Below are 27,748 nucleotides of genomic sequence, written 5' to 3' on the forward strand. Positions count from 1 at the left end.
CCTTAACACTATATATTTTAAAGCGGCACTGACTTTAAATTACAAAAAAAATTAATGTTTGATATGTTATGTCGTTGGATTTATTTTCCAGCCGTTAAAACCCCCAACAAACTTCAACCCCCCCCCCCCCCCAAAAAAAACAAAAAAACAAAACAAAACAGACAAAAAAAACATTAGAAGTGAGACTGTAATAGTATCCCATGCTACATAGCATTCATGTTGTGTTTTTCACTGATAAGGCTAAATCAAGTTAATTTCATGGTGTTATTACAATCTGGGGTCTGGGGCATTCATTTTGACAGATTTATCTGAAGCCACGCCTAAAGTCCTGATGCTGGTGTTGTATTGGCAGGGAGCACAGCGCACAGGACCGCATTGGCTGTTTTTTTCTTCTTTTTTCTTTTTTTCATAAGGGTCCCAAACTACACCGAGATTTGGAATATTACGTTATAGTCCTACAGGAAGATGGCGACTGTCATTCATAATCCTTTGAAATCGTAAGTACATTTCTTTTTTGTTATTATTATTTTAACGAAATTACTGCATCGTGTAAGATGGATGTAACGAGCTATTATGACTGTATGGGGATTGCATGGGCTTTTAAATAAGTCTAACATTTAATACCTTTAGTATATACTTGGGCAGTCTCCGTATCTTCAGGTACCGTTGCCTAGTTGCTGTATTGTGCAATACGAATATAAAAGCATGCACTTATGCACGGTGTGCGAACGGAAAACATCACCAGTCCGCGCGCAAATGACTACATTCAGTTTCATTTATGCATAAAGTTGCGGACATTCTACTTTTAAAAATAAATAGAATTTTTAAAAATATCCGTCTGTCAGTAGTTTGCTTGCGCTCCTTGTCGGGGATATTTGTGTAGTTAATATAATGCAAGTACTGATACAAAGCTCCCACTGCGCGACTCGTGCTTGTCTGAGCCTGACAAGCTCACGCACAGCAGGTTATTACATTAACTTTAATTTGTGTGCGTGGAGGAATAAACTGCTTAAAGCCGATCTTGGCGGTTTGAAAATGCATTTGTAGAAAAATATGTATATGAGCATGGGTTTAAAAAAAAGGTTAATGGGATGTGATCCTAAGTAGAGTAAAGATTTACGGGATAAAACCAACTTTCATTATATCACAGAATGCATGACCCCCCCACCCCCCTGCTGCTGTCTGACGGCAGATGTTTACCACTGGTCATGTGGAATGCGCAGTGTTTGACAGTTTCTTGTGCAAGAGGCAAGTGTTTTAATAATTTGAACGGAATGCTGCTGCGGGTCCCTTAAAACAGATTCTGAAATGATGCTCTTATTTTGTAGAGCTCTTCATTGTTGTTGTTTTTGTTGTTGTTGACAACCAGAAACATGTCATACATGGTTACTGTGTGGAGGAGGGGGGGGGGGGGGACTTAATGCTTCTGTGTTGTACCGAAACAGATTAGGCTGTAGGGAATGAAGGTATATGTGTTTGCTTTTGTGTGCATGTAGAGCAGCAGATTAGACAGCGTCCCAGTATTTCAGTGTTTCGCTGGGTCCATCTGTTAACGGAGGTACTAGTAAAAAAAACAAAAAAAGACAGGCTGATGCTGGGGCAGAGGGAGGGAGGGAGTCCCATCTGCCCTTTGCATGCAGCAGGGCTTTCTCAGATAGACACCCCCCCACCAATCTAATATCTGCAAAAAAGGGAAAGCGATATGCATATGGACACATGACCCCACCTACCACAACAGACATACTAGTATAAGCTCAGAGCAAAATATGAGAGGCAACTGTAATGAAAAGTGTATGTGAAGTGTAATGTGTTGGAATGTAAGACCCAATATCAAGTAACATGTGAGTTACAGCCTTGGGAAGTAAAGTCGCGGTCTACGTTTTAGACAGAGTCTGCTGTGTTTGAAACAAAAGGCCTTACTTCTGAGTCGCACTCAGGATGTGGCACGTTAATAATGCGCGCTCAGTGAGGACGTGGTAATAATGTAGCCTGCTCTCTTGTCAGTGCCCAGCTCTGACAAATGAATTATAATCATAGGAACATGGCAGTAAATATGTCTGGCTTTGTGGACTCGCTCGCTCATGTTTAGCAATGCATATTTTCCTCAACTGACTCAAATTCTCATTTTCAAAAGGACTTCTGGTAATTGAATCCTGGGAGGCTGGGTGGGATAATGAGAAGCCGACATGAGAAGTATTCAAATAAGCGCTGCGATTCATATGCAGAGATGTGCATATCGCGCCTGTTACCTTCTTTCATTAGAGTTGGATTTGTAAATAAAAACCAAAGAACTCAGGTGGGATGTGGTTTGGTATTGTTTGCACAAGGATTGAGAGAACTTGAACTGAGATTAGAGGAAATGTAAGAGAGATGTAGGGTTGTCAGTGTGTTTGGGGTCGTGGGTTTTTATTGTGGGGTTTTTTTTTGTTTTTTTTTGCATGTTTGCGTAGAAGTGCGCCCCTCCCCCAGTTCTTGTGAGAGGGAGCATGAGTGAGTGATGGAGGTGGGTGGAGGGGTGTCTGTCTGGCTGCATTTAGTCCTGCTGCATACATTTATACTACACTCTGAGCGCTGGGTTGAACCCTGGCCTTTGTCTATCCGAGCTCAGGGAATGGGAATAGAATGGTTTCCAGGCACAGACAATTAAATGGACAGGAACATTTTTTTTAAATGGAAACCTCCAAGCAGTGATCAATGCTTTTTCTTTTTTTTCCATGTTCTGCACATGGAAACATTTTTCTCTCTCTATGGGTGAGACTTTGGAGAGCTGAGAGATAAGCATGTGGTATCCTTTACAATATAAAATAGAATCTTTTATGTTGGACAAACATTTTATCCTCCACATTTCCTCCAGTAATGCTCATGCTGAGTTGAAATGACGTATGGGTCAAGCCATGTCTACACCTTCCACTCCTTCACCTCTCCTGACTTCTGGTGTCTCTGGTCCTCCACCCGTCCCTCAGCAAAACAACAGCAAGAGCATCTAATTCAGGGTTTCCCCCCTTCTGCAACACCCTTTCCTCTTCAGCTGTTTGCCCTGCCTCTCTCCTTCTTCCCTCCACCTCGGACTGCACTTTGCACCTTTCCCTTTTACTCCCTTTGTGTGTCTGTTTGCGTACAGGCAAGAGTGTGTGTGTGTGTGTGTGCGTGTGTGTGCATGAATGTGCTCGTGTGTACGGTCATTTGTGTGTTTGGGAGAAAAATGAGTGTGACAGGGTTTGAAAGGGAACACGTGTGCCCCAGGACATATCAAATCCCCACCCTGTACCCCGCCACCCCCTTTCCCTCCCATTCTGCCTCCTTGGCCCCTCCTCCTCCGTCTCCCTTCTCTATGCTTCACACTGCTCGACCTACAAAGTGCCACACAAAGAAGCCGATCAGTACCCACATGCTGTTGCCCCGCTTCACACATCCCCCTAGGGCTCCTACTTACTCCTATACTGGATTAGATCTCCTCTGACCATCTTTTGCTCAATATGCGGTTAACCTCCAGCATTCCCTAATGCTATTAACTTTCCTTCAAGATGCTGTGTATATGTTGTACTGTCCAGCACAGTCTATTAGAAAAGATGCATCTGTGTAATGTTACAGAGATCATCCTAATTACTGTATTGTGAAAGCGTTGCTCATACAGCTTTCCATTACCTCTCACTTACGGCCAGGCACACAACATTTAAACAGTTCTGCATGTTTCAGGGCTCCACCTCTAAAGTATTTGACACAGTTTCTTTTGCAGGATTGTTCAGTTTTCCTATAACTCAAGAACTGCAAATGCCACAACTGTATTTACTGCAAAGTGGAAAAAATATTTCAGAAAACATCCCATACTGTTATAGTCATCATTTAATTACCAATCAGTGAATATACTGCTCCAATACAGTACAGAAGCTGCTAATTTAAACTTTAATTAACAAAAAACAACAATAAAAACAAAAATTTCATGCCATGGTCTGTATTGATGAACCGCTTATACACCTATATGTGAATAACAGTACTGGGTCACCTGTACATGACACCTGCTTGACCATGGAAAGCCTGCCGTGAAGCTACCAGTGCACAGTTTTTGTGTCGATGTTAATGTCAGATAAGGTCTGAAACTCTGAATTTACTGAGTGAGCAGATTGTTGGTAACTTATGAGCCTCATCAGTCGATGACCTCGCTCTGTAACTTTACATCAGGGGTCGGCAACCTTTCTGATGATGAGTGCCATCTAAAATTTCCTCAGAAGTCAATGTGCCATATGATTGCATTAGCAATAAATTTAATAACGCTCTATATTAACAGTTACACTTGTCAGGTAGTGATGTCCAGCAGGTGAAAATGCAAGCTCCATGAACACGCACAGCTGTGGATTCGAGCTGAGTTTGTGACCCCCACAGAGTCGTGCTTTTCAGTTCAATCAGCTGCATTTCGATGTCCTCTGTGTCCAGCCAGTTAATGGGAGACAAATCCAGCTGCTCATTAAAGCTTTCTGGTTTGATCAGAAAAGAAAACATTGGTCCATACACCTGAAAGTCCCGAAAACGCATTGTGAATTCTGTCTCGAGTCTACGGATGTATCCGTGTATTTCCGTCGTACTGATGCTGCACTGAGCAGACAGCTCCTGAATCATTTGAAGTGTCTGGATGTGGAAATTTCAACATCTCTTGAAAAAACTTCCTGCTAGCAACATCATTCTCACCAGTAGGCTAGGTTATTTTTTCGCCAATTACAAGTTGAATCTGGTAGTTGGGGGTGTTAGCTAAGATACCGTCATTAAGAAGCGCCACAACTAATGTGTCTATGCGAGCTAATTTGCGATGTGCACTGCCGGCCCGGCCATTTATTTTTTAATACACCTTCTCAGATTAATTCACTGCGTGTCGTCCCCAGGGCTGGACTGGGACAAAAAATCGGCCCGGGCATTTTGACTAGAGACCGGCCCACCAGGTATTATAGGAAAAGCCTTTGAATGAAAACAAACGCTGTTGTGACAGTGATGTACAGTCTTGTTGGTATATGTATGATTTCTATACATTTTACGTCAGATAAAAACTTTGGTTGTAAGATTCAGATAATTATTTAATAAAAGCTAGACACTTTAAATGAGAATAAGAAAGAAAAGTATTTATTTGTGCCCCCCTTTCCCTGTTAATACCCTACCTGGAGCCCTGGCAAAACTTTTCTAGACCCACCCCTGCACAGTTACCAGCTGTCAGCTACAAAGGATCCTGGTGTTATTTGTCTCTCAGAAACAGTTCATAACTTCCCTTCAACTCATTCATGTCACCTAAAAGTTAAACCTGTTTCTCCATCAGCTCTGATGATTCAGTAAGGACATCTGCTGGTTTCATCTTCATGTTTCCCTCTCACCACATATTCAAACCGATATCATGACCAGAAGCTTTACGGCTGTGGCTCCAACAAACATCTACTGATACTAGAAATTAATATTAAATCAATTCTAACAACAGCTGATCTAGCTTAAACGTGCTACTGTTGTTTAGCACGACATCCGCTGGTTTCCTCTTTCTGGCGCAAAGTGAGCGATAAACAAACAAGAGAGACGGGACTTGCGTCTCAGCTGATCATTGATCAGTTTCACGATTGAAGTAGCAACAGGAGAGGGAGGGGGAGAGAATGAGAGAAGAAGAGGCAGCTGACAGCAAAAAGACACAGAATAATTCCAGCTTTGTGTCTTTTTCTATTTTACGGGACAGTTGGCAACTCTACTAACTAACCTTATGAATAAAATAAAGTTCACTATCAGTAACATCATAGCACCCACCCAGCTGTATAGAAACTCCGTCATGCTAGCTAGCACACAGTACCAGTTATAGTAACTGACTGTAAAGTCAGCACAACGAAAATAAACTCCACCTAAACTTGGTTTATATCTGACCCAGATAGACTGCAGGTCATAACTTCTTACCCGAAGTTCAGTTCACCTGACACTCGGACCGGCGGCCGCCTCGGGTCTCTCCTCCTCCTGCCTCCCCTTTCCCCTCATCCACCTGCTGGCCTCTGTGGGGGATGCGCCATAGCCACCACCAAACAACTGAGTTATTTTTACACATTGGCCAGCATCTGGCCAATCTACGACCTTTCATTGTTTATACCATTACCGTTACATCTTACATGCCCGATGGCCAGTCCAGCTCGTGCCATCAGTTAACCCTTGGCGTGCCAGCTGTGGCAGGCGTGCCCAGGGTTGCCGACCCCTGCTTTACATGGTCTGCCACTTCATGCTGTGGTTGAGTTGCTGTGTTCCTTAACACTTCCACTTTGCAACGTTACATGCTACTACAGCACCACGCTCAGATTCAGTAAACTCTTTATTCTTTCAGTAATGTTTGTGGATAGGTGTGTGATTTTATACCTGTGGAAACGGGACTGAAAATGCCAGAAATCAAAGATTAAAAGGTGTAGCCCAATACTTTTGTCCATATAGTGTGTACCAAAAACCTGGCCTTGATGGCCTTGATGACTGATATCTGCCCAGTTTTATAAACTAGTGTGATAAAGAGCTGCCTACATCTCAAAATTCCAAATAACTGTAGTGAAAGAGCAACAGTTTAATCTGCTATGCATTCACACCTGCAAACATGCCTGCCCCCAGACACACAAACGCTCCGTCCAAAAGCAGGCTCAGACAGTTTAATATGCTGTAATTAGGGTCTCATTTTGTGGTTAAGAATTGGAACTATATCAGACGGTGCTTGCTGGAGTTCACCTACAAAAAGCATTTTTGTATGTTAGCAGATGTAATGATATCTCATATTTGTGTTCAGAAGAAAATCAGCCCGTTAATTTTACCATCCATTTTCTTCCGCCTGTCCAAAACAGAATTGCAGGAAGGGGGCCTATCCCAGCTGTCATAGGGCAAGAGGTGGGGTACACCCTGGACAGACTGTCAGTCTATGGCACATGACACTTTTCTTATTTTATGTGACCATCCATAATGTCGTTTTTTAAGTTTATTTATTGCAAAAAAATGTTCAACTAAGCACTAAAGTGCTTTTAACTTTTACAAGCCAGTATAACTCACCCTTGTTAAATTAATGTAACTTAACAATTAAGCTTAAAGTTGAATCAGATGGCCCTGAACCATCCCGTAGTTATGCTGCAGGGGCATAGGCCTAGCCTGTTGGGGGCTTCCCATGATGCACTGAGCACGTCTTCTTTGCTTATCTGTTTTCACTCTCTGTGTGTTTATATACCACTACTACATTTAATCATTAGTTCTTATTAAACTCTTGCTCTGTTTCTCATAGTGTGTCTTTTGTCCTGTCTCTCTGCTGTCTTCTCTTTCCCCTCACCACCAACTGGTTGCGGCAGATGGTTGCCCATCCCTGAGCCTGGTTCCGCCATGAGTTTCTTCCTGTTAAAATGGAGTTTTTCCTTCTCGCTGTCACCAAGTGCTTCCTCATAGGTGGTCGTGTGATTGTTGAGGGTTCTTTCTAATATTGTAGGGTCTTTACCTTACAATATAAAGCGCCTTGAGGTGATTATTGTTGTGAATTGGCACCATATAAATAAAATAGAATAGAATTTATATTTTTAAGTCAACTGGTTTGGATAATTAGTAAAGGCAGTTTAGCACACATGGGAACGAAAGTGTTAAATGTTCACATTTGAGAACACAGGTCTAAATTTTTTGGGGGCCAATTTTTTTTTCTTTTTGTGTTAAAAATGCAAAGACTATTAAAAACAAAGCAAATAATCGGCTGTGAGATACAGTAGCACATTATAGCAAACTGAGATGGGATCAAAAGAGCAAGAAAACAGAGAGTCTTGAGAGATTAACACAAACGTGAAGAGACGGATGACAGTGATTTATTTTGCTGTTGATGAGTTCTTTCAGTGGCTAAATATTCAATTCACCGAGGAGGAAGAGAAAGTGACAGATACGAGTAAGACTGATGAAGAGAAATGACAGCATATATCCAAACACAAAGGCTGATTAATGGACCCTCCACTTCCCTTGGCTAAGGACTGAGTACCACATTAAATATTCATAACGTTCATTAGCCCTTTTTGGACTTCCTTCTCTAGCATGAGTGCGTGTGAGACCCTGTTTGCTCGCCTTGAGTTGAATGCAAATGAAATTAGCCCCTCAACTGTTCAATGATGTCTCCCTTTAACTGTGATACATCATTAATGGGTACCTGTGAGGGCAATAGCCCCTGATGTCCAAACACAGAACAAAGGATGGGATTGAAATATTCTTTACCTCTGTAAGCTTTTACCGATAGACCTACCTGTGCCTATAGGTATAGAATGAAATAGTGATCCAAGACCAATGAAACCTATACTGACTGTTGCATACACAGCTCTTTTGTGCCAGCATGGAATGAGCTGAAACAGTCGTAGTGGTGCACACAGACACAAAAACACACGTAACAACTGCAGATTCCATCAGTATCCAGGAAGCTGGTGTCCAAGAGGAATGCGTTCCCTGACATGCAAAACTCGCCTTACATAAGCTCCATCACTGCACACAGCCATACAGTTAACTCACGGTTGGAGAACAGAGCAATTGAGGATAGTCAAATCAAGTTTGGGTAGGAATGTCTCAGGACACGCAAGCCGCAGACAGAAGTCTTGGAGGCATCCTCATACACTATTTACTCTCACGTAATGAATACAACACGCAGACAAATGTACAGCAGGCAAACGAGCTGTGCACGGATACTCACTTACGTAAGAGTTTATGAAGCCGCCCGGGGAGGTTACGCAGACGCTTTGTTGTCGGAAACGGGACAGAAACGTACAGGCAATATGGGATGACACGGGGGAGGGAAAAAAATGAGGGAGGAAGGATGAGGAGAAATACCCGTAGGTACACACACACGCACACACACACACACACACACACGCACACAATTCAATCTAGCCAACTGATAGTGACAGCCGAGATAACACTTTACCTCTGGGAACATGAGTTATGTGACAGGAAGTCTCTTCTGGAGATTTGGATTTGAGTGGATCACTGTGACTGCTGGTCTCATACTGTAAAAACACGTGTCACAAAAAGCACCAGCTGCATCCCTCATTTCTGGAGGTCTCTGCACAAAAACCTTAGTCAACATGAAGAGAATTGTTCCTGATATAAATGAATTCCAGTCCACAGTCACCAGCAGATTTGAGTTAGAGAAATCTATAACACAAACAGCAGTTTGACTTATATTTGTGGACTTATGGGGATCACTTGTTGGACTGTTTATTGCCTGGTTGCAATCTTGGAGTCTCTGCTGGCTGCCTGTTTCTGAAAGGAGTTGCTTCTCTCTGACATTAATCCAAAGTCATTTTTGTAGCACTGTGGATTAGATTAAATATACTCTTGATAACAATTCATTCTCTGTCAGTGGCTGTCTGGCTGTGGCTACAATGTAGCTGCCATCACCAGTGTGTGAATGTGTGTGTGAATGTGTGTGTGAATGGGTGGATGACTGGATGTGTAAAGCGCTTTGGGGTCCTTAGGGACTAGTAAAGCGCTATATAAATACAGGCCATTTTACAATTCACAGACAAGACAGTGAGCTTTGATGGGATTTCAGTGGCATTTCTGCAATTATCATTCCTTAATAACACAAATAACTAGAGTTAAATGTGATGATTTACCCGAAGTGCGTGTGTCAGGCAGTGCTGTGCATCCAGATATAGGACACAACAGTCCTTTGTATGTTTCCAGACATGTGATATGTTTTCCACTAGGACTTTTTGCCTCCCATAAAAAGCCATTTCTGTTACTCCATTTACATTCTACAAAACTATACCCTCTAAAGCTAATTGTTGGGCCAAATTTTGAGAGCCAAAAAGGTCACCAAGCAATAAAAGGTACAGATATGCATGATTCCTTCTACACTGTGACGTGTGGTCAAACCCAGTAAAGAGGGTTCTGGGTTTAGACGAGCCTTTGTTCTCCCTGCAGATGCAACATGTGGGGAGTAAAACAAGGAAACATCCTTGTCCAGATGCACCAGTATAGCCAAAGTTGACGTTCACATTTAACAAATGTGAAAAACATGCAGCTGCCATTTGTTCTACACATGTCCGATTGTTCAGTTTTCTCTCTTCCTATTCCTATTTATGTCCTCTTTGCTCTTACAAAGTAGGCACCCCCTTCTTACTTCTTATGTGACACTCACCCCCTCTTTTCCTTCATCTTATGCATGCACTACCTGGTTCACGCTCCACTGCTAGTCACTCCACTTCTTATCCCTCTCCCTTCCCACTATCCATCCCTCCTTCCTTCCCCCTCTGCACCCTCCATCTCCAAACACTGCACATCTTTGTGAGATTCAGTGTGACCAGAGAGCTGGTCTTTGTCCAGCTTGGCATTCTTTACATATCTGTGCGCAGTATCCACAGACCGCCCGTCTTAGCTTGGCCAGTCAGAGAGACGGGTGATAGGCAGCCAGATAGACTTGTATGTAAATAAACAGAAAAACTGACGCTGTTCTGCTGCTTTCAACATGTTCCAGCCTAGCAACAGAAGGTCCTTGTGGCATTATGGAAAACAACCTCCTTGACACTAATTATGCTGCATTGGATTAAATGATCAGGGATTTCATGCTAAACAGAAAAGTCTCTTTCACATGTGTCTCATTTAAGAAAGACTTAATCATTAAGGGAAGCAAATAAATCTTGGTTTGTTCTCTCTGACTCTAATGATCTTAGCTGCAGAAATCCTGCTGCGAGACTGGGACTGTGTAGGTTATTGATGGTTCACATCCTGATTTGTATCCTCTTATCAGTCGATGCACATCTGTTTATAGCACATCTGTTGTGTGGACTTTATTGTGGCACACTTAGTCATCTATAAATTCGACAGCATGAAACATTTCATCTCTTCTAATGGTTCCTAATCATTTCCTGTTATTTTTGTCCTCACTGTTCTAATGCCAATCACTTTCAGTTCAGCTGCCTTTATGCTGTAAAGCCAGAACAAGTTTTTGTATTATACTAACACCCAGCTGATATCCAATTTATACTAGTGGCGTTAACGATCCACAAATGTTAGCATTTAGTTAATAAGATATAAACAGTTGTTGTGAGTGACTCAGTAGCCACATATAATGCATTTAATTCAGATGTTGAATGAATGGGGCAGTTGATGTAGAAGTTAATGCTAACAAACCTGATGGATTACACTGGAATCAAAGCTGCGTGTGCCTGTTTTCCTAACATGTTCTCCGTGTACTTTCTGTGGACAGGCTTGGCGACCAGTTTTACAAGGAGGCCATCGAACACTGTAGGAACTACAATGCCCGACTCTGTGCAGAGCGCAGCGTGCGCATGCCCTTCTTGGACTCACAAACCGGTGTGGCACAGAACAACTGTTACATCTGGATGGAAAAGCATCAACGTCAGCCAGGTGAGAAACACCGCAAAGGTTGAAAAATGTAGCAAAAGTTATTCATTCATTAAGTCTGCATTTGGAGATATCTGCATTTTTTTTTGCTTCAGGGAGATGATTGATGTCACTCTCGTTTAAAAATTCAACATAAGGCTACAGCTACTGGCTGCAGCACTGAATGCAAACAGTAGTAAAAATGTAAACTTCTAATCTGTACTGCCACTAGTGTGGATTTTTTTACTCACTAAATATGTCATATGTAAAGACCTGATCAGGCTCTATTCATGAATGTGTACATAAAAAAAAATAAAAATCATTCTTGAGTAGGTGCACCATTTAACTCACTGGGTTAAACAAATAACCCATATGCCACGAGGCTAACGCAGCAGCCCAGATTTGAAACCGCCCCAGGCCATTTGGTGCATGTCTTCCTCTTACTAAAATAAATCAACTAAAAAAAAATCTTGACTAAAGTACCTGGGCTATGGTTATATCGCTATAGCTACAAGTTGGCAGATATTAGAGCCCAACCAATTTATCAATGAGCCAATATTTTCGGCTGATATTAGCCTTGGTCTGATCTATCAGTACTGACATTTTTTACCATCTGATAAATGAATACTTCAAAAAGTGAACAGACAGGAGAAACAGCTTTTATTTTGCATAGTTTGTCCAGAGGGCGCTCTGCAACATCCCTATCAGGCTCTCAGCAGACTGGGCAGAGTCACATTTCCCTAACAAATGTCAGGGAAATCTGTTCTTGTTTTGTGTGTCTGAAAGAAAAAAAAAAATCGACCAACATATCAGATTATTGGATTTTTAAATCACTAAATATCAGCATTAGTATTCGTCTTAAAAATCCTGTATCATCGGTGTCTAGGAGATATTATATATCAACTAACTGAACTTCATCAAATCTCGTGAGTGTAGTTTATGTTTTGTGTAATATGGCACACTATGTTTATAATAAATCTTTTTTTGGCCAATAAAGCTACAGTAACTCTTTTTGGAGCTGAAAGAATTTAAACTAAAAAAAAAACAACTTTAAAAAGAACCACATTATTTGTTTGCTTTTGGGATCTGAATTATGATTTTGGCCAGAAAGAAGTTACTTTCTCAGATTTAAGAAAAGAAGGAAGAACAGCTCCCTTGACTTGACTGTGAATATACAAACAGTCCGTCTACAACTCACTCACCGATACAGTATATCTGCTAACAAAAGTCAAAAGTCTGAATTACAGCTGGATTAATTTTTTGGCCAGAAACAATCACTCCTCAGGGAATATTGAAAGGAGCCTGCCAGGAAACCAGTGCAGACTCCAGGAAATGACTGTGAAATATAGCATGTTAATGTGCGAGCTTTACAAGTTCTGGTAGGTGAATTTAGAGCTGGGCTAGCTATTAGCTTTTGCCTTCCAGTTTTTACGCTAAGCTAAGATGAACAGCCTCATGCTGGAGCTTCATCTTATCAATCTTCTTGCCCAACTCGCTGCAGGAAAGTTAATAAACATATATCAGAAAACACTGATAAATATGAATTAATGGATTTCCTCCATCAGTAAAAAAAAGTCTGCCAGCTCATCTTTTGTATATTCCCCGAATTACTGTTTGCCGATTTATCCATAAGCATTTAGAATGCATTATGCACATCTGGTTCTTCTGTGAAGCCAAAGGGAACAATCTGCTATTTACTGGGAGCTGGACACAAATAGCCTGCTCTCCATCTTGTATGCAAAGCCCTTCAGGCCACACCCTATACTTTGTGGCAGACCTAAGTCACATTATATGCATTTATTCTAGGTTTATCCCTCCCCCTCCAACTCTTGATTTTTATTCACCGCTCATGCAGACTTAAAACCCCTGTTTTTCATCTCTCCCTCCTACGTGGCTATTGGTGGAATACGATTAGGGTTTGAGAGCAAACAGCATTTGACTGGAAAAAAGTAAAACTGCATCTTCTCAACATTAGCATACTGATGTATCTTTTGGTACTTCTTAGATAAATGACATTAAAGCTGCAATTTTAGCTCGCGAGTGATACATAGTCTCTAGAACTTGATCACAAGAGCTGGACCCCTCTGAATATATGGGGTAGTGCCTGAGCACTACGGAAATCATATTACAACATATTAAGTGTCAGGAAAGACCAGGCCTCTGTGTGCATTACTGTGTTTGCGTGTTGCAGAGCTCAATGCAAGGTTTGTTAAAATGGTATGCTTGCCAGTGGTTGTTAAAATTCTTCCTGTGTGCCTGTGTGACTCTCTGTGTGTACATATATATGGATGTGTGTGTGTTTCCAGGCCAGGCAGCAGGACAGATGTATACCTACCCCTCTCGTTGCTGGAGAAAGAAGAGGCGACTCCACCCTCCCCTGGATCCCCAGCTCCGCCTGTGTGAGCTTCGACTAGGTGAGACAAACAGCACAGCCATGCAGTGAAAGTCGAGACCCACAGTTACGCAACGGTGCCTACTTTAATGCATTTTATTTAATTTATTCATGCCGTCACATAAATACATCTGTTTTATTTGTGGCCTCTGTGCTGCTGGGTATCTGCATGTAGCTATTGCGCACGCTTGCTGTCTGGCCATCTGGCTCGGGTTAGCCCGTCTCTCCTACCAGGTCTCCAGGTTCATTTTCTCCTTCGAATCAATGCCGCCTCTCTCTCTGTTCTGTGGCTATAGGCGCACGTATGTATAGGCACACAAATACCCCCCCACACACACACACACACACGACTCTTGCTCCCCGTTGCACCACAGAAGCACCCTAACTGGGCCTCTATAATCATTTGTCCATGAGGCATAACAATGTAAGTGAGTCCTATGAGGTCGAAGTGTGTTCTCTCTTATGAGTGTGTGCATCCATGCATGCATACAGAATGTGTGTTATAACGGGTGGGTTGGGATTTTAGCAAAGGAATGCCCCCAGGAACCTGTGAAGGAGGGGAATGAAGGCAAGTCTTTGTTTCTGCTTTTCTACTCTATTGTTTCCCCTCTCGCTGTCTTCCAGATGCAATCTAATACTCTGGAGCTTTCCGCTAAGAATGACTTGCTTTGCTTTCAAAATGAGGACAGAGAGTCCTTCTGATTAGGAAAAAAACAACAAGAAAAAAACAAAAGCTACAGCTAACCAGCTCATCAACCGACAAGCTTGCATAAAAACAGAAGAAATTAGAGAAGGTAACACTGCAGTTAAAGAGGCATGCAAAATTTCCGGACGCCGAGAGGTGAAGTGCAGAATTCTTGACTTTTGTTTTTGAGATATCCTATTGTGTAGTTTGGACCAGATGTCTATCATAACAAAACAGAAGAATGTGAATTCTCCCCTCGTGGGCTTTTGCAAAATGCTTTATGTTTATTTAATGCTTCCTGAGCAGAGAGGTTTGTCTCTGTGAATACACAGAAGCCATGCCACTTATGAATTCCTTGTTTTTGTAGAGTTTCGCTTTTCCTTTTTCACGTCCCAGCTCATGTTAGGGTTTCAGGAACCATTTTTCTGTCCTCTCAACTAGTCTTTTATATAGCAGGTTAAAACAAAACACATAAGATCTGTGTAGGAGCAGCAGAAGTCAAGATATCCTGACTGTGAAGTCGCTCTCAAAATCTCACAAAGCAACTCAGCAGCATCTTTCGTCATGCCCACTTCTTTCAAACATCCAAAAACCTCTTTCTGTCACCTCTTTTGATCCTCCAGAGGGAAAAAAGGTGTTCTGCAACTGCTTTCACAGGCTGAAGATGAGTAAACTGGACTTTACATGTGAAATTATTGATGCACACCTAAGAATTTAAATCCAGGCAACTTGTGCATGCATGTATTAAATGAGGCAATGTGTTCTTTAGCCCCAAAAAAGAAGGTAAAGACACAAATGAAGTACAATCTAGAGGAGGAAAGTGGGTTTCGTGTACAGGAAGGAGGTTGTCAAAAGAGACCAAAGTAAAGGACAATGTGTATGTGCTGGGGAGGGGAGGCAGAGCGGTGATTGAATGAAGAAAACACAGAGGCAGTGCAAGCAAAGTCATAGCATACAAAAAGACAAATGACAGGAGGAGGAAGAGGAGGAGGGAAGACGCAGAGGTACAGAAGCTCTGTATTCAATAAGTGTCTTACATCCTCAGCAGCTGTGCTCGCTCCCTGCTTTTCTTATCATAGCCTTAGTTTCATTCGGCTCTCATCCTGGTATTAGAGATGAAAGGAGAGGACAAGGAGGCAGGGCTGCTGCAGCAAGTTCGTCTCTGTGGAAATGAACAGAGCAAAAGCAGGAATGATGAAGGAGATTAGATAGGGGGAGAAATAAAGAAGAATGAGATATATGAGAAATATTACAGACTTAAAAGCAGTGAATGTTTTTTTAAAAATAAATGTATTTGGCTAATTTCCTTCCCATAGCACGCTTGTCTTATCTTTTATTGATGTTGGATCTGGTAGCCTGCTTTTCATTATTCCCAAAGCTCCCTCCTTCCTCATAAAACCTCGTCCACCCCGATGATAATCATTAAACTCTGTCACCTACCATCTGTGCTAAATTACCACAACTGCACCTCACATAATAAAACGATAAATAAAAGAAAATGGACTAGACGACCTGTTAACGAATGACTTTGAGGCATTTAGGCAAAATGTACCTAAATACACGTGTAAGTAACCACAGAGCTGAGCTTCTTTCTTCTTCCTCTGTATTTATAGGAAGATATATTTACTTTTAAATGCCCTCACTCTATTTTTTTTTGATATCATCATCATATGATCATTTTATCTCACCAGCGGCAGCCTGGAGAGCACAGGCTGACATGAGCTGCATGGCTCACAGGCGACTTCTTATGGTGGAATATATGTTTTCAGTTTAGTAGCTTAATCTAGCATACTGCAATAAAAAAATGTTTTTACATTTTTTTACAAATAGATTTGAGCATCACTGTGGTTCTGTCAGGAGATTTATACCGTAAAGTTGTACTTGTAAGTGTCGAGAAGCACGAGGTGCAGTGTGAAAGGATGCATTCACATAAGAGCTTTACTTATAGCAGCCTTACACCCCAAGTGCTCCTTTCTGCCTGACCACAGGCTAAACAGCTTTTAGCCACTTTAGTACGAAATGCCGGGATGAAAAAGTGGGATTAAAACACACAGGTTGATGCACATTTGCCTTGCTATACACAGACGCATACACATGCCACCTCAAGTGGTCTTTGTTTCCTTTTTGTCATTCCCTCCTTCGCCTTCTCTCTTCAGAAGCAGAACTGGCCCCAAAGCGTGAGGGGGCACCGGGGGAGGCCACAGCCCTGGAGGCCCTACTAAGGGGGGACAACCTGCTGGAGAAAAAAAACAACCTCAGTAAGGAAGACGAGACATTGCTAGAAATACAGGTATGGTAAATAAGATACGGAAGATTAGTATATGTCACCAGTAGGGGTCCCTTTAACTTCATGTATGCGTCTCATTTGACATCTTATTTGGCCAATGCCCGAAGTCCACTCTTCTCTGAGGCAGCATCTCAAGTTTTGTTTCTCCACCAACTTTCCCTGAAAATTGGCCGGGTAGATTTGATGTCCTCCTGCAACAAATGACAATGAAAACCCCCTGACAAGTAAATCAAACATTAACCAGGAGAATTGTAAATATGTCTGCATCTATATATTTCCAGCTTCCTGAGACGTAATGCTACCTCTGTCTAACCCCTGTCTTTCTGTTTGCGTTTGCACTCTGCAGAGAGTACTCGAGGCAGAGGAAAATGGGGATGGCTTCAATGACGATGAAGACTTTGAACTCGACACTCCGAAGAGAAAGAACAGAAACAGAGGCAAAGTGAGTGTCGAAAGCAAAAACAGGATTTATATATGACGGTGTGTGTTTTGAATTGTAATGCAATACAGAATAATACAGAAAAAATGTATTTGTCACATTAATACAAAATCCAAATAGGTTAAGACTCAACACCACCATCAACCTGAAAGCAGAATACTTTACCAGCATTATAGGATACAGTAAGCTTTTTTTTAACTTGTGTTGGAGGAAATAAATGGATGATCACGTGTCTTGTGTATCCTTTCAGAACCGAGGCTCGAGCCGCAGAAGGGCAGAACCCGTTAACATCGAGGACCAGGATAAACCTTATGTCTGTGACAGTAAGGGCAAAGAAAACTTCATTCTTTGTACATGTACCATCCTGCGATCGGTGCGATTACAGTCACTGTGTTTTCTCAGAGCAGAGCTACTGTGTTCTCCTGAGATCTGGCTGTTAAGAGAAAAAACATGTGTATCAATATATATTTTAAAGCCCTCTCTCTGTTGCTAAGAGCAGTCCTCTGCAGCATGAAGAAAGAGTTTGCTGTTAATCCAGACCTGACCAGCATGCCACTTTCGTACTTGGACAGAATTCCTCAGTAATGGATTGCCGCGGGAATTGTGGCTAGAGATGCTGACTGAGCCTCAGACAGATGAATTTCATCCTCGTTTTTGTGTCTTGTTCTGTCTTTCCGATATTGTTTGCTTTTGTGTCTTCTCTGTTCCAGATAGATACAAACAAAAGTATAACTCAAAAAAGGCTGAAGAAGGTATCTCAACCTGTCTCCATCTTGTCTTTCTAGGAGCTTCTTGAGCTGTCTTTATGAATAGCCTTTTTGCTAGCGAGCATTTGGCGTACTTGACTGACTGAATGCTAATGCTCTGAATATGTGCAATGCTTTAATTGCTTTAAGGTAGTCTAGGCATCCCTGTGCAAGCACTGCATGATGCTAACAGTAAACCTAATGCCTCAATGCTTGCTTGTTGCAAAGCATGCGCCAACCGATGCTTAAACACCAGCTCATCTAAGGGGTGCATGCTTAATAGGTTTCTCTATAGCTGTGTGCTATTCTTAGATAAGTGTTTGCACTGGTTTGATTTATTTCTATATATTTGAAAATAGAATTGATTGGTTGATTATTGTTAAGGCTGAAATAGCTGGATCAATAATGCACCAGAGAGCTGTGTAATGAGAAACGTCTATAATGGCTACAAGGCCAGTGTACCCATGTAAAAACTCCTAAATGAACATGAAAATATCATAAATGAGATGATTTTTCTTTTAAGTCTTTGTCTGTCTTTTAACTTTGCTATAGTTCCACTTATTTACCTTAGGAAACACTTTCTTAGCAACAAATAGTTGTAGTTATTTCGCAGATAGAGGTTCTGCCTTACCGTCTTCCACTGACTCTCTAGGTGTTCACAGCAACTAACTTAGACCAGTGTCATACACTGATGTTTTCACCTGACAGTGTGAAGTTTTGCATGGTTTTAACTTTCCTGTGATTTTAAAAAAAAATCTGTAGTGTGTGGAAAGCGCTACAAGAACCGGCCTGGCCTGAGCTACCATTACACACACACTCACCTGGCAGAGGAGGAGGGAGAAGAGGAGAAGGAACCAGAGATGGCTCCGTCTCCTCCTCAGAGTTCAGAGAACCATAAACGTAAGTTGCTGGCTGGTATTTAATCATACTGATTAACGGGATATTTCCAGGTCACAAAAACTTGCACTTACTTACGAAAGCTCAGACTGAATGGAAGCTCGTGGACCATTCCCCTTATTTCTCCTGCTAACAGCTCAAAAGGGCCCCGATGGTGCTGTTATCCCCAACGACTACTGTGACTTCTGCCTGGGAGACCAGGACTCCAACAGGAAAACAGGACAAGCAGAGGAGCTGGTGTCCTGCTCTGACTGCGGACGTTCTGGTGAGTCCTCACTTACTGGTCATAGATGGTTTATGTGCCTAAGCACTAATTGATACCACAAGTGGAGCAATAGTTATATAATCCTTCCAGAAGACTTAGTAGAAAAAAGTGAACGCCATATGAGTGATTTCAGTAGGACAGCAAGAAGGCGTACTAAGAATGTGCCCATTCACTTTTCTGCCAAGAGTGACATGAAAGTATTGATACAACTCATGTGTCTGTTCATATACAGTTTGCACCATCTAAGCTTAACACTAAGTTAATGGGGACCAGTTGTGCTCATTTCCAGTTGTATATTTTTATTCATTGTCTGTACTAAAGTAGCTTTGTATCACTCGTATTTCAGAACGAAAATTGTTATCATAAACTGGGCCTTTATGCCACCTCTTAGTTCATCCTCTGCCTGAAACAACCCACATTATTCCTTTTAAGACCATCGTTCCTTTAAGCCAACTTTCTTCTAGTTGGCTTGTGTTTTGTAACCTGAAGGTGTCAGCAACTTGTGGGAATGGCTACTGTGCTCACAGCCAGATTTGTGTGCCTGCTAATAAAGTTTCTAACGAATGTACACAACTGTAAGAAAACTCTGTACGTATGTGACAACAACAGCTCAGTAACTGGATTTTAACTGGCTTTCCTAGTTGTTTTCCAACTTTGTTCCCACTGACTTAAGTGGAAAGACAATAAAATTTCTCAAGTGGAAACTATTTTTTTATTAGTTAAACGTAAATACTGAAGTATGAGATTTGATACCATGCATAAGGTTAGGTTTTATGTATCTATTACATGGTGTCCCTGGTGGGTGATGAGCACTTGCTTCACCCCCTGAAAGTCCCATCTGTTCCAGCTTTGCCATTACTGTCCTCCACCTGGTGGTCTTAAGCCTGCCCCCCTCTCCATAAGCTTAGGCTGCCCATGTGCTGTTACCTTGCCATGGTGGGTAGGCTTGAGCGCTTGAAGCTATATTGTTGGAAGGGTTTAACCCTGGCAAGGCATGGCAAAAACAGCACATGACCCTTCGTGTTTGGGGCTAGGCATCGGGCTAACACCTCCATCTCGTAAAAACTCCAGCAAGTTACAGAAACTTTCATGAGAACACAGTACACTTAGGTTAGCTTAGTCCAATTTAAAAGGAACAGTTAGCCTCGTTTGGTTCAGAGGTAAAAAAAAATCTCCTTTTTGGTTTTTAAACACATTTAAAAAACAAAATGTGAACTTTAGATGTGCTGGTAAGATGTTGTTACCTCATGAAAGAGCCTGTAACCCCCACCGCTCCTGCCCGTTCTATATTTTTATGCTAAGCTAAGCTAACTGCCCTCTAGCTGTGTGTGAGTTGTATCAATCACTTCATTGATCTCTCTTTGCAGGTGAGAATGACAGTGGAGATTTTTCAGAAATGTGTTGTCTGCTAGACTCATACTTTACTTTAAGTCTTACTACACATCTCATTTTTGTTTCTCTTTACTTCCTTTTTGTCCACGATCTTGTTCATGTGTATCGCTCGCTTTCTTGCGATGTTAATCTTTGCCACACGGATTTAAATTGTGTTTCTCTATCGGCCACAGATGTGATGCAGTTTAAAAGTTTGCATCAAATATAAAGGAATAAATTACACACATATATTTAGGAGGGAGATGAGGGGAGGTACATGTTGTTACCCAGTTTAATGTAGTCCTTTCAGAACAAGTTCCCCAAAAATTCAAACAAATCTGTATCTTCAGGTGATAATGTAGATTTAGATGCTTTTGGTGTGCAATAAAAGCTTTCAAGTGTCTCTTCAATGGGGTTGTCAATGAGCCTTTCAGATCATAAGAACTGAGAGCCAACCACAGGAAAGAATCATACGAATTTGCAGAATCCGCCGCTTGCTTCCATCCTGCATGCTTCTCCATGTCAGCCTCGTCCATCAGTAAAGACCTCTGCCTTTAGACAACATGCTTTCACTCTTTTGTTGCTCAGTTTTCATGCATTATCCTTTGGCACATGTGGCTGCATTTTTCCCCTTTTTCCCCCCCCGTTTTGTTTCCCACACTAGCCGAAAACGGCATCTGCTGGATATCTCAGCAAAAAACCTTTGGTTGAATCATTTCAGCAAGCGAGATGTTGTCTTACTACGGTAGAGTGTGCTAGAACAACTGGGAGACTGTGTGGCCTTGTCTGTGTTGCTCTGATGCTGATGTTTTCATGGTAGCTGGAAGAGGAGGAGCGAAGAAGGATGGGAGGAAGCGGAGCACTCTCGAAGAATTGTTCGGCAGCGCGTCAGACAGCGAGGCCTCCACGTTTCATGGCTTTGAAGATGCAGAGCTGGAAGATATTTTGTTCTCAGACAGTGATGTAGTTGCTGAGAGCTAATAATGGGACAACTTGACTAGCTGAGCCTTCTGCCATTAAAACTTTTATTGAGGGAACAATGAAAGACTCATGAGGCACATAATGGACTGCAGAAAACCACAGTGAAGACACTTCTGGAAAGTGTCTTGGAAAGGATGCAGGATATATATTTACATATGCTTCTGCTTGGGAATTAGTTTCTCATGGACACACTAATATATATTTTTTTACCATCCTCATGGATTTTTCAACAGTTGAGCCATTTTCCATTTTTCATAAACAAAAATATAAATAAATAAAAATGTCCTTACATTTGACTTTGCTTGCATCAGATAATCAATATAACAAACTATACATCTTTGCTACATGCCACTTAAATCTGGACCAAAAACGTCGATAGCGCTGTGGACTACGGAATAAGGAATTAAAAACATGACTTTTCCATGGTAAAATAAACACGTGACATGGGAGAGGGAGGCACTTGGACTCTCAAGTCACTCCACTAGCTAAAGAGGACAGTGAGCAGCGAGGTAAGAGCCAGTCACCACTCCATTATCCATTTAAGCCGACAGGATGTCTCTTAAAAGTGTCTCCGCGGATTTCTTCTCAACTGCGATTCCTTAGAGTAATTTGTGAGGACGGCAGTAACTCAAATATCTACACAGGTCACATTCCTTGTTATTTTACCCATGATGCTTAGAGGGATCAGTGCGATCAGTGTTTTGGGCTTCCTTCCCAGTCCAGATATATGTCAGTTCACCCTTGCATATGGCTCATTGATACCCCATTGACACCAGTGTACTTATGACTGTCCTCTCATAACTGTGATGATGTGGGCAGGCTACAAAAAACAATGTTATTAAGGCAGGCAACAAGAGGACCACTTTACATATTTCTTTTTGTGTTGTCATGGTTGTAGTTTTACCAGAAGAGGATAAAATATGTCTCGACTGTGTTTAACTGTGCACACATGACTGCATGTGTTTTGTTTTCCTGTCATATAATCACTTGCTGTATACACTGTCAACACTGTCATAGAAGACAAAGACAGAGAAACACGCAGCCATCTGGGTGAAGTGTCTAATCCTTTTTTTTGTGTGTGAACTAGATCACATTACAGGAAATATTTCACAATGTTAGCCAAGTCACTTTATGTATATAGCACATTTAAGCACAGCAGATATTGATCGATGTGCTACACAGCAAGCAGCTAAAACAAAATGTAACGCATTTGGATGAACTAAAAACAATTTAAAGGCAAATGAAATGAAAGTTAAAACATAAAAAGCAAAACCACCTGGAGAGCGGCAAAAGCACTTTATTAGGTACACCTGGTCAGCAACCCGGTCCAATATGTAAATGGTAATGGTTTTTATATAGCGATTTTCTACTCTACCTGAGTAGAGCAGAAACAACAACATGCTTTTCTAGCTAACATTCATACTCCGTTGGATGCTTCAGAGAGCAACTCTGGGTTCATTATTTTGTCCAATTTGGCATGCAGACTGGAGCAGCCGGGAATCAAACCAAAAACCCTCCAATTAGTGGATGACTTGCTCTACCTGCTGAGCTACAGCCACTCAATTAATGTAGACAAACAACCAGCTAAAGTTCAGGAAGACAGGGGATTAAAGTGATCTTGAATGCGCCATGTTTGCTGGTGCCAAACATGGTGCATGGTGGGTATTTCAGAAAGTGCTGATCCACTGGGATTTTCCCACACAGCCGTCCTAGCCATCACACAAAGCATCAAACCATGAAACAGACAGATTACAACAGCAGAAGACCACACAGGTGTTACTTCTGTCAGCTAAGAACAGGAGAGTTAGGGTACAATTTACATGACTTTACCAAAATTGGAAAACGGAACCATTGAAAGAAACGCCGCCTGGTCTGATGAGTTGAATTCTGCTTGGACATTCAAATGGGATACTTTGGTCCCCTTAGTACAGTTGCCATATTATTGCCAAACATGTTCATGCTTTTAAGAACACAGTGTACCCATCTACTGATCCAGAAGGATAATGTGCTGTCACAAATTGCTAATCAGTGATCGGAGTTTGTTTGAACATGACAATGAACTCACTGGCCTTCACTGTCACCAGACAGATGGCCAGTGTTAAAATTAATTCAAAACACGTAACTGTAACTGTGCAAAGCTGCTAGGTGAGTCACAAAATAAGAGAATAAGAATATAAAGCTAGAAATCAGTTTAACAGATCCACTTTAAAATCACTCCAAAACAGTTTGTAAACTTTTTTTCGGCAATCCACTTCTCCTGCCCCTGCTTCCCTTTGTGTTTGTCTCACCGTCCCGACACAGGTCATCCGACATGTCTGCAGTTCACTGAGAACATGATGCAGGCCGTAAGGACATACCAGTGGCAGTGCATCGAGTGCAAGTCCTGCAGCCTCTGTGGCACCTCGGAAAATGATGTATGTATCGCAGAGGAAAACCTTGTGCCAACCTTTGTGTCTCCAGAAATGTCGGCTCTCACTTTGAATTGGCTGTGAAGCTATGGAATGACCTTTCACCAGCTTGTGTGCAGCCTATCAGAGAAATAATCCATATTAAATTATCTGTGTGTAGATATAGAATTATATGGAGCCAAGTATGCAAAAAAATTTGAAAGTCTGTAAAGATTAATTAAGATTTTAATTTTATATGCAATGTGCAACCAGCAAGCCCCTGTTTTATAATGTATTGTATAAAATAATGACAGTGACTGTGTGTTCATGCAGGACCAGCTGCTGTTCTGCGATGACTGTGACAGAGGATACCACATGTACTGCCTGAAGCCACCGATGACCCAGCCTCCTGAAGGTACCGCAGCCAAAAGCCACTCTGACAGCTTTTAGTGTACATCAGTGGTGCTATATTATATGTTTGAAAGCTGCTACAGGCAAAGTCTATATATGGAAAAGATTTCAACCATTCCTTCTCTCCTCTCTTTACAGGAAGCTGGAGCTGTCACTTGTGTTTGGACTTGTTAAAAGACAAGGCCTCAGCCTATGGAGAAGCATAAAGGACACCCTGGACATTTTTTAAAGCACATGTAAACACAATATATATATATTTGTACAGATGCACTCACTGTTTGACATATACTTTCTCCCAGATACAACCCAACACACACACAATACCCACATATACACAGATACACACTCCGGTGCATTAGCAGGCTCAGGGCTTAGTTTCCCGTGTGAGGCTCAGAGATCCTCTACCTCTCATAAAGCAAAGCGACACTCACAGATGCAAATGCCATACGCCATCTTAAGCGTAAGTCAGCTAACAGCAGATCTGCTGTTCCCTCGTTTCTCTACCTCACCGCTCAGCAGACAGCAAAAAGCCAAAGCAAGATTGATAATGGCCAATACGGTGTAGAACATGTGCATGTGAAGTACACGTTTATTTTAACTGCATTTCTGCATGTTCTCCCCCCTGATTTGGATTTATTTGAGTATGATTTGGAAGGTGTTTCTCCTAGAGTATTTGCTGAAGCTGCATCACTTCCTTCCCTTGTAGCTTAAGTTCTCCAGTGGGGAAACCTTGAGTGAGTTTGACTAATGTTTGTTTAGATTTCTCCTTCCAGCTCTACTCCTCTGCTATGTTTAGGCTTTACAGTGACATTCCCACTTTACATCTGGACAGACTCAGTATTAGTTATGCCATCTTTCACAGGTTTTGTCAAGCTTGGTGAAATTTATATCCTGCGTTAAGAGGAAATGGGGCGATAAAACAGCCACCACTATCATTCCCTTTGGAGCGTAGTGACTTTATAGCCACGTCTGTTTTTCTGTATTCGTTCAGTTACCAGGATACTGTGGTGCTCAGTAGGACACCTTACTAATGGTGTAATACTTTAAAAAGTAGAATAAAAAATATTCATCTAAATGTCATCTGTAAATCTGTGGTTCCCAAAATTTTCTATCTCCTACTTCCCAGCCAAGTTATAGACTGACTGCATTTTATTAAATAAATACCTGAAATTTCTTATTAGAAATACAACTTTACATCTTCAGTGAACTAAGAATACAACTTCATACTTTATTTGACTGACATGTCAATGAGCCAGAGCTACAGGTTTTCTTCTCAGTAAATTCTGACATTAACCTGAATATCGTTAGCCTTGCTAGCATCAGAGCGCACTTTTGTTCTTTAAACAATTCCTTATTAATCCTTCTGTTTTTTATAGTTAATTTGAAGGGAACGCTTGCAGTGGCAGATTCACATATCACAGTTTAAACAATTTATTTGCCTACACTTTCGCTGAATTTGGTTTTTGTCTGAAAAAACAACTTCACTAGCAGCTGCTGCTAGCCAGCTATTTCATGCTAACTCCATGAGTTGATTGAACATTTTAAGCTATTCAGCTGACTCATTTTAAAAGAAAAAACACCATAAAAAGGGTTTAATCATGCCTACAAAGCCACAACTAAAACACTGAAGCTAAGCTATCAACTTTTAGACTTTTTTCACAACATCCATTTTGACATAGAAGGTAAATGGATATGTTACTAATGACAATAATGAACATCTTCTATTTAGGAGCAAGGCTTAATTAAAAATGATTTCTGTGAAAAAGGTTCAATAACTAGCATTGTGATTTTAGCCTCTAACCATACATCATATCTTTAATTGGAGATTGATTATAACTCTTCATCAGACAGCAATCCAATCCATTTCTTATTATACTCAAGTCTTTCAGTGTTGCCTGTCCGGTTAAGTGCTTAGAAGTCCAATGCTGTGGACTGGTCAGCAGTAAGTAGTTGCTCTTTCTAAGCTTTGATGGAACAGCCTTTATTTTTTGAAAAATGTTCAGCTTTTATTGTTTCACTCTACACTACCCATACATACACAGGTATTTTGATAAACATAGCCTTTTCTATGCATTTTGACCTTTCGTCCAAGGCACTGAAAATGGGAGCTTCTTCCAGGGTGAAGATTTTCAAAAATCTCACACATTTTTGAAAATCAGTCACATTTCTTAGTTTTTTTTTCCAGATTTTGTCTCGCAGTGGCAAAGTTGTACACTCTTATCATCTTTTTTGATATCAGACTGTGCTTTCTGCTAGTTTTTTTAGGCTCCATATTGTCTAACATTTCTATAAGGTCAGGTTTAAGCCATCACCTGTTGCTTTGGCAGCATGCTCTTTCATTTGGGTGAAGACATCTTTCAAAATGAACATCCATATAGAGGGCCTTTCCAACAGTTTGGGAACCACTCGTGTAAATTTATTGTGTTTATAATGAAACCTTCATACATTATTATCTCTCAAGGAAGCAGCATATACTGTTGTGTCCTGTGTTTTGTATGCAGTTAAAAACAGAATATATTCTGGGAGTGCTGCATTTGTACAGCTGTGTGAATAAGGTTAATGTTTACTTGGTTCCATGTTAGACTGAGCACTAAAATCTGTGAAAATTGTTTATATTATGAAAAAAAGTTGACTCTCAAAAGCGAAACACCTCAAGAGAAGAAATGAAAAAAGGAGAAAATGATCCTCAAAGTACACATAGTGTGCTTCTCCTGACAGGATATCACATTTTGCATTTGTGTTTTGTGTTATTATGTGTTTGTATTTGATAACACGTTTCCACTGACAATCATGAGGTAGCATAGACACATTATTAACACACTGAGGCTTTCACTGTGCTTTTCTCCGGTGAGTTTTCAATGTCATTTGCGTCTTCCTTACACAAATGTCATGTATGGTGTTTTTGGGTGGGGAAGAGGGGGTGATGCCATCAACTACAGTGATCCAAATGTGTGATGTTTTGTTAAAATAAATGTTTCATTATTGTGTTAAAATAAAGAGCTTGATTCTTGTTTGCTTGTATATTAAGCATATAATGAAAATAGCCCGGTCAGTAGCAGACCTGTTTCCAATTTCTCCTGTGGGAATACTCTCTCATTCCAGTGAACTGTGTTAAGAGATATATTCTAAAACACTTCTTCAGCTGAGAATCAGAGAGGAGAAACACACAGTTTTACTTGTTGCTTAGCAAGGGCAGCTCTGAGCTCTCGCACGAGAGTGAGGGCTCAGGGACTCGCAGCTCTGAGACTGCCCCGGTCTTTATTTTATACATCAGTGGGTGTTTGTTCCTTACATTGAAATGTGGAGGTGTATATGTGTGTGTGTGCGTGTGCGTGTGTGTGTCAGAGTGTAACCCCATAAACGACTTCCCTAAACTTGCTGGTCTGGAAAATCCAACAGTTCATCTATATGTAAAAAAGGCACTTAGACTAAAACTGAAATAGCTACGTTTATCCTACCGTAAAACAATAAAAGAAGGTACGACCTCTCCCATGCTCCCAGGATGTGGTTGTGAGTGCTAGAGCACTCTGGAATGCACACAAAGCCTTTG

At 41.3% G+C, this 27,748-nt stretch overlaps 1 protein-coding gene across 3 annotated transcripts; it reads left to right on the forward strand.

The window, feature by feature from the left end:
- Positions 1–190: 190 nt before the first annotated feature.
- dpf3 (double PHD fingers 3) lies at positions 191–27,195 on the forward strand. 3 transcript variants are annotated; one of them, XM_085132718.1, is made up of 12 exons: positions 197–497; positions 11,201–11,361; positions 13,644–13,751; positions 16,571–16,704; positions 17,048–17,143; positions 17,391–17,463; positions 17,851–17,892; positions 18,649–18,786; positions 18,920–19,048; positions 23,702–23,814; positions 24,121–24,202; positions 24,337–27,195. In XM_085132718.1, exons 1-12 carry the CDS (start codon positions 466–468, stop codon positions 24,402–24,404), a joined length of 1,176 nt encoding a protein of 391 aa, XP_084988844.1. In that variant the 5' UTR covers positions 197–465; the 3' UTR covers positions 24,405–27,195. The 3 variants fall into 3 exon arrangements, with proteins under 3 accessions (XP_084988846.1, XP_084988844.1, XP_084988845.1); XM_085132719.1 differs by lacking the exon at positions 17,851–17,892 and having other exon boundaries at positions 200–497; XM_085132720.1 differs by lacking the exons at positions 23,702–23,814; positions 24,121–24,202; positions 24,337–27,195 and adding an exon at positions 21,240–21,665 and having other exon boundaries at positions 191–497.
- The last annotated feature ends 553 nt before the right edge of the window (positions 27,196–27,748 follow it).

The sequence above is a fragment of the Neolamprologus multifasciatus genome, chromosome 15, assembly GCF_963576455.1.
Source record: "Neolamprologus multifasciatus chromosome 15, fNeoMul1.2, whole genome shotgun sequence".
NCBI lineage: Eukaryota > Metazoa > Chordata > Actinopteri > Cichliformes > Cichlidae > Neolamprologus > Neolamprologus multifasciatus.

Bases quoted from the DNA above. Each gene is read 5' to 3' on its own strand.
- dpf3 (XM_085132718.1), top strand. From the start codon at position 466: ATGGCGACTGTCATTCATAATCCTTTGAAATC. The intron at 18,787-18,919 runs GTAAGTTGCTGG...TCCTGCTAACAG, and splicing joins GAGTTCAGAGAACCATAAAC to CTCAAAAGGGCCCCGATGGT. The intron at 24,203-24,336 runs GTACCGCAGCCA...CTCTCTTTACAG, and splicing joins GATGACCCAGCCTCCTGAAG to GAAGCTGGAGCTGTCACTTG.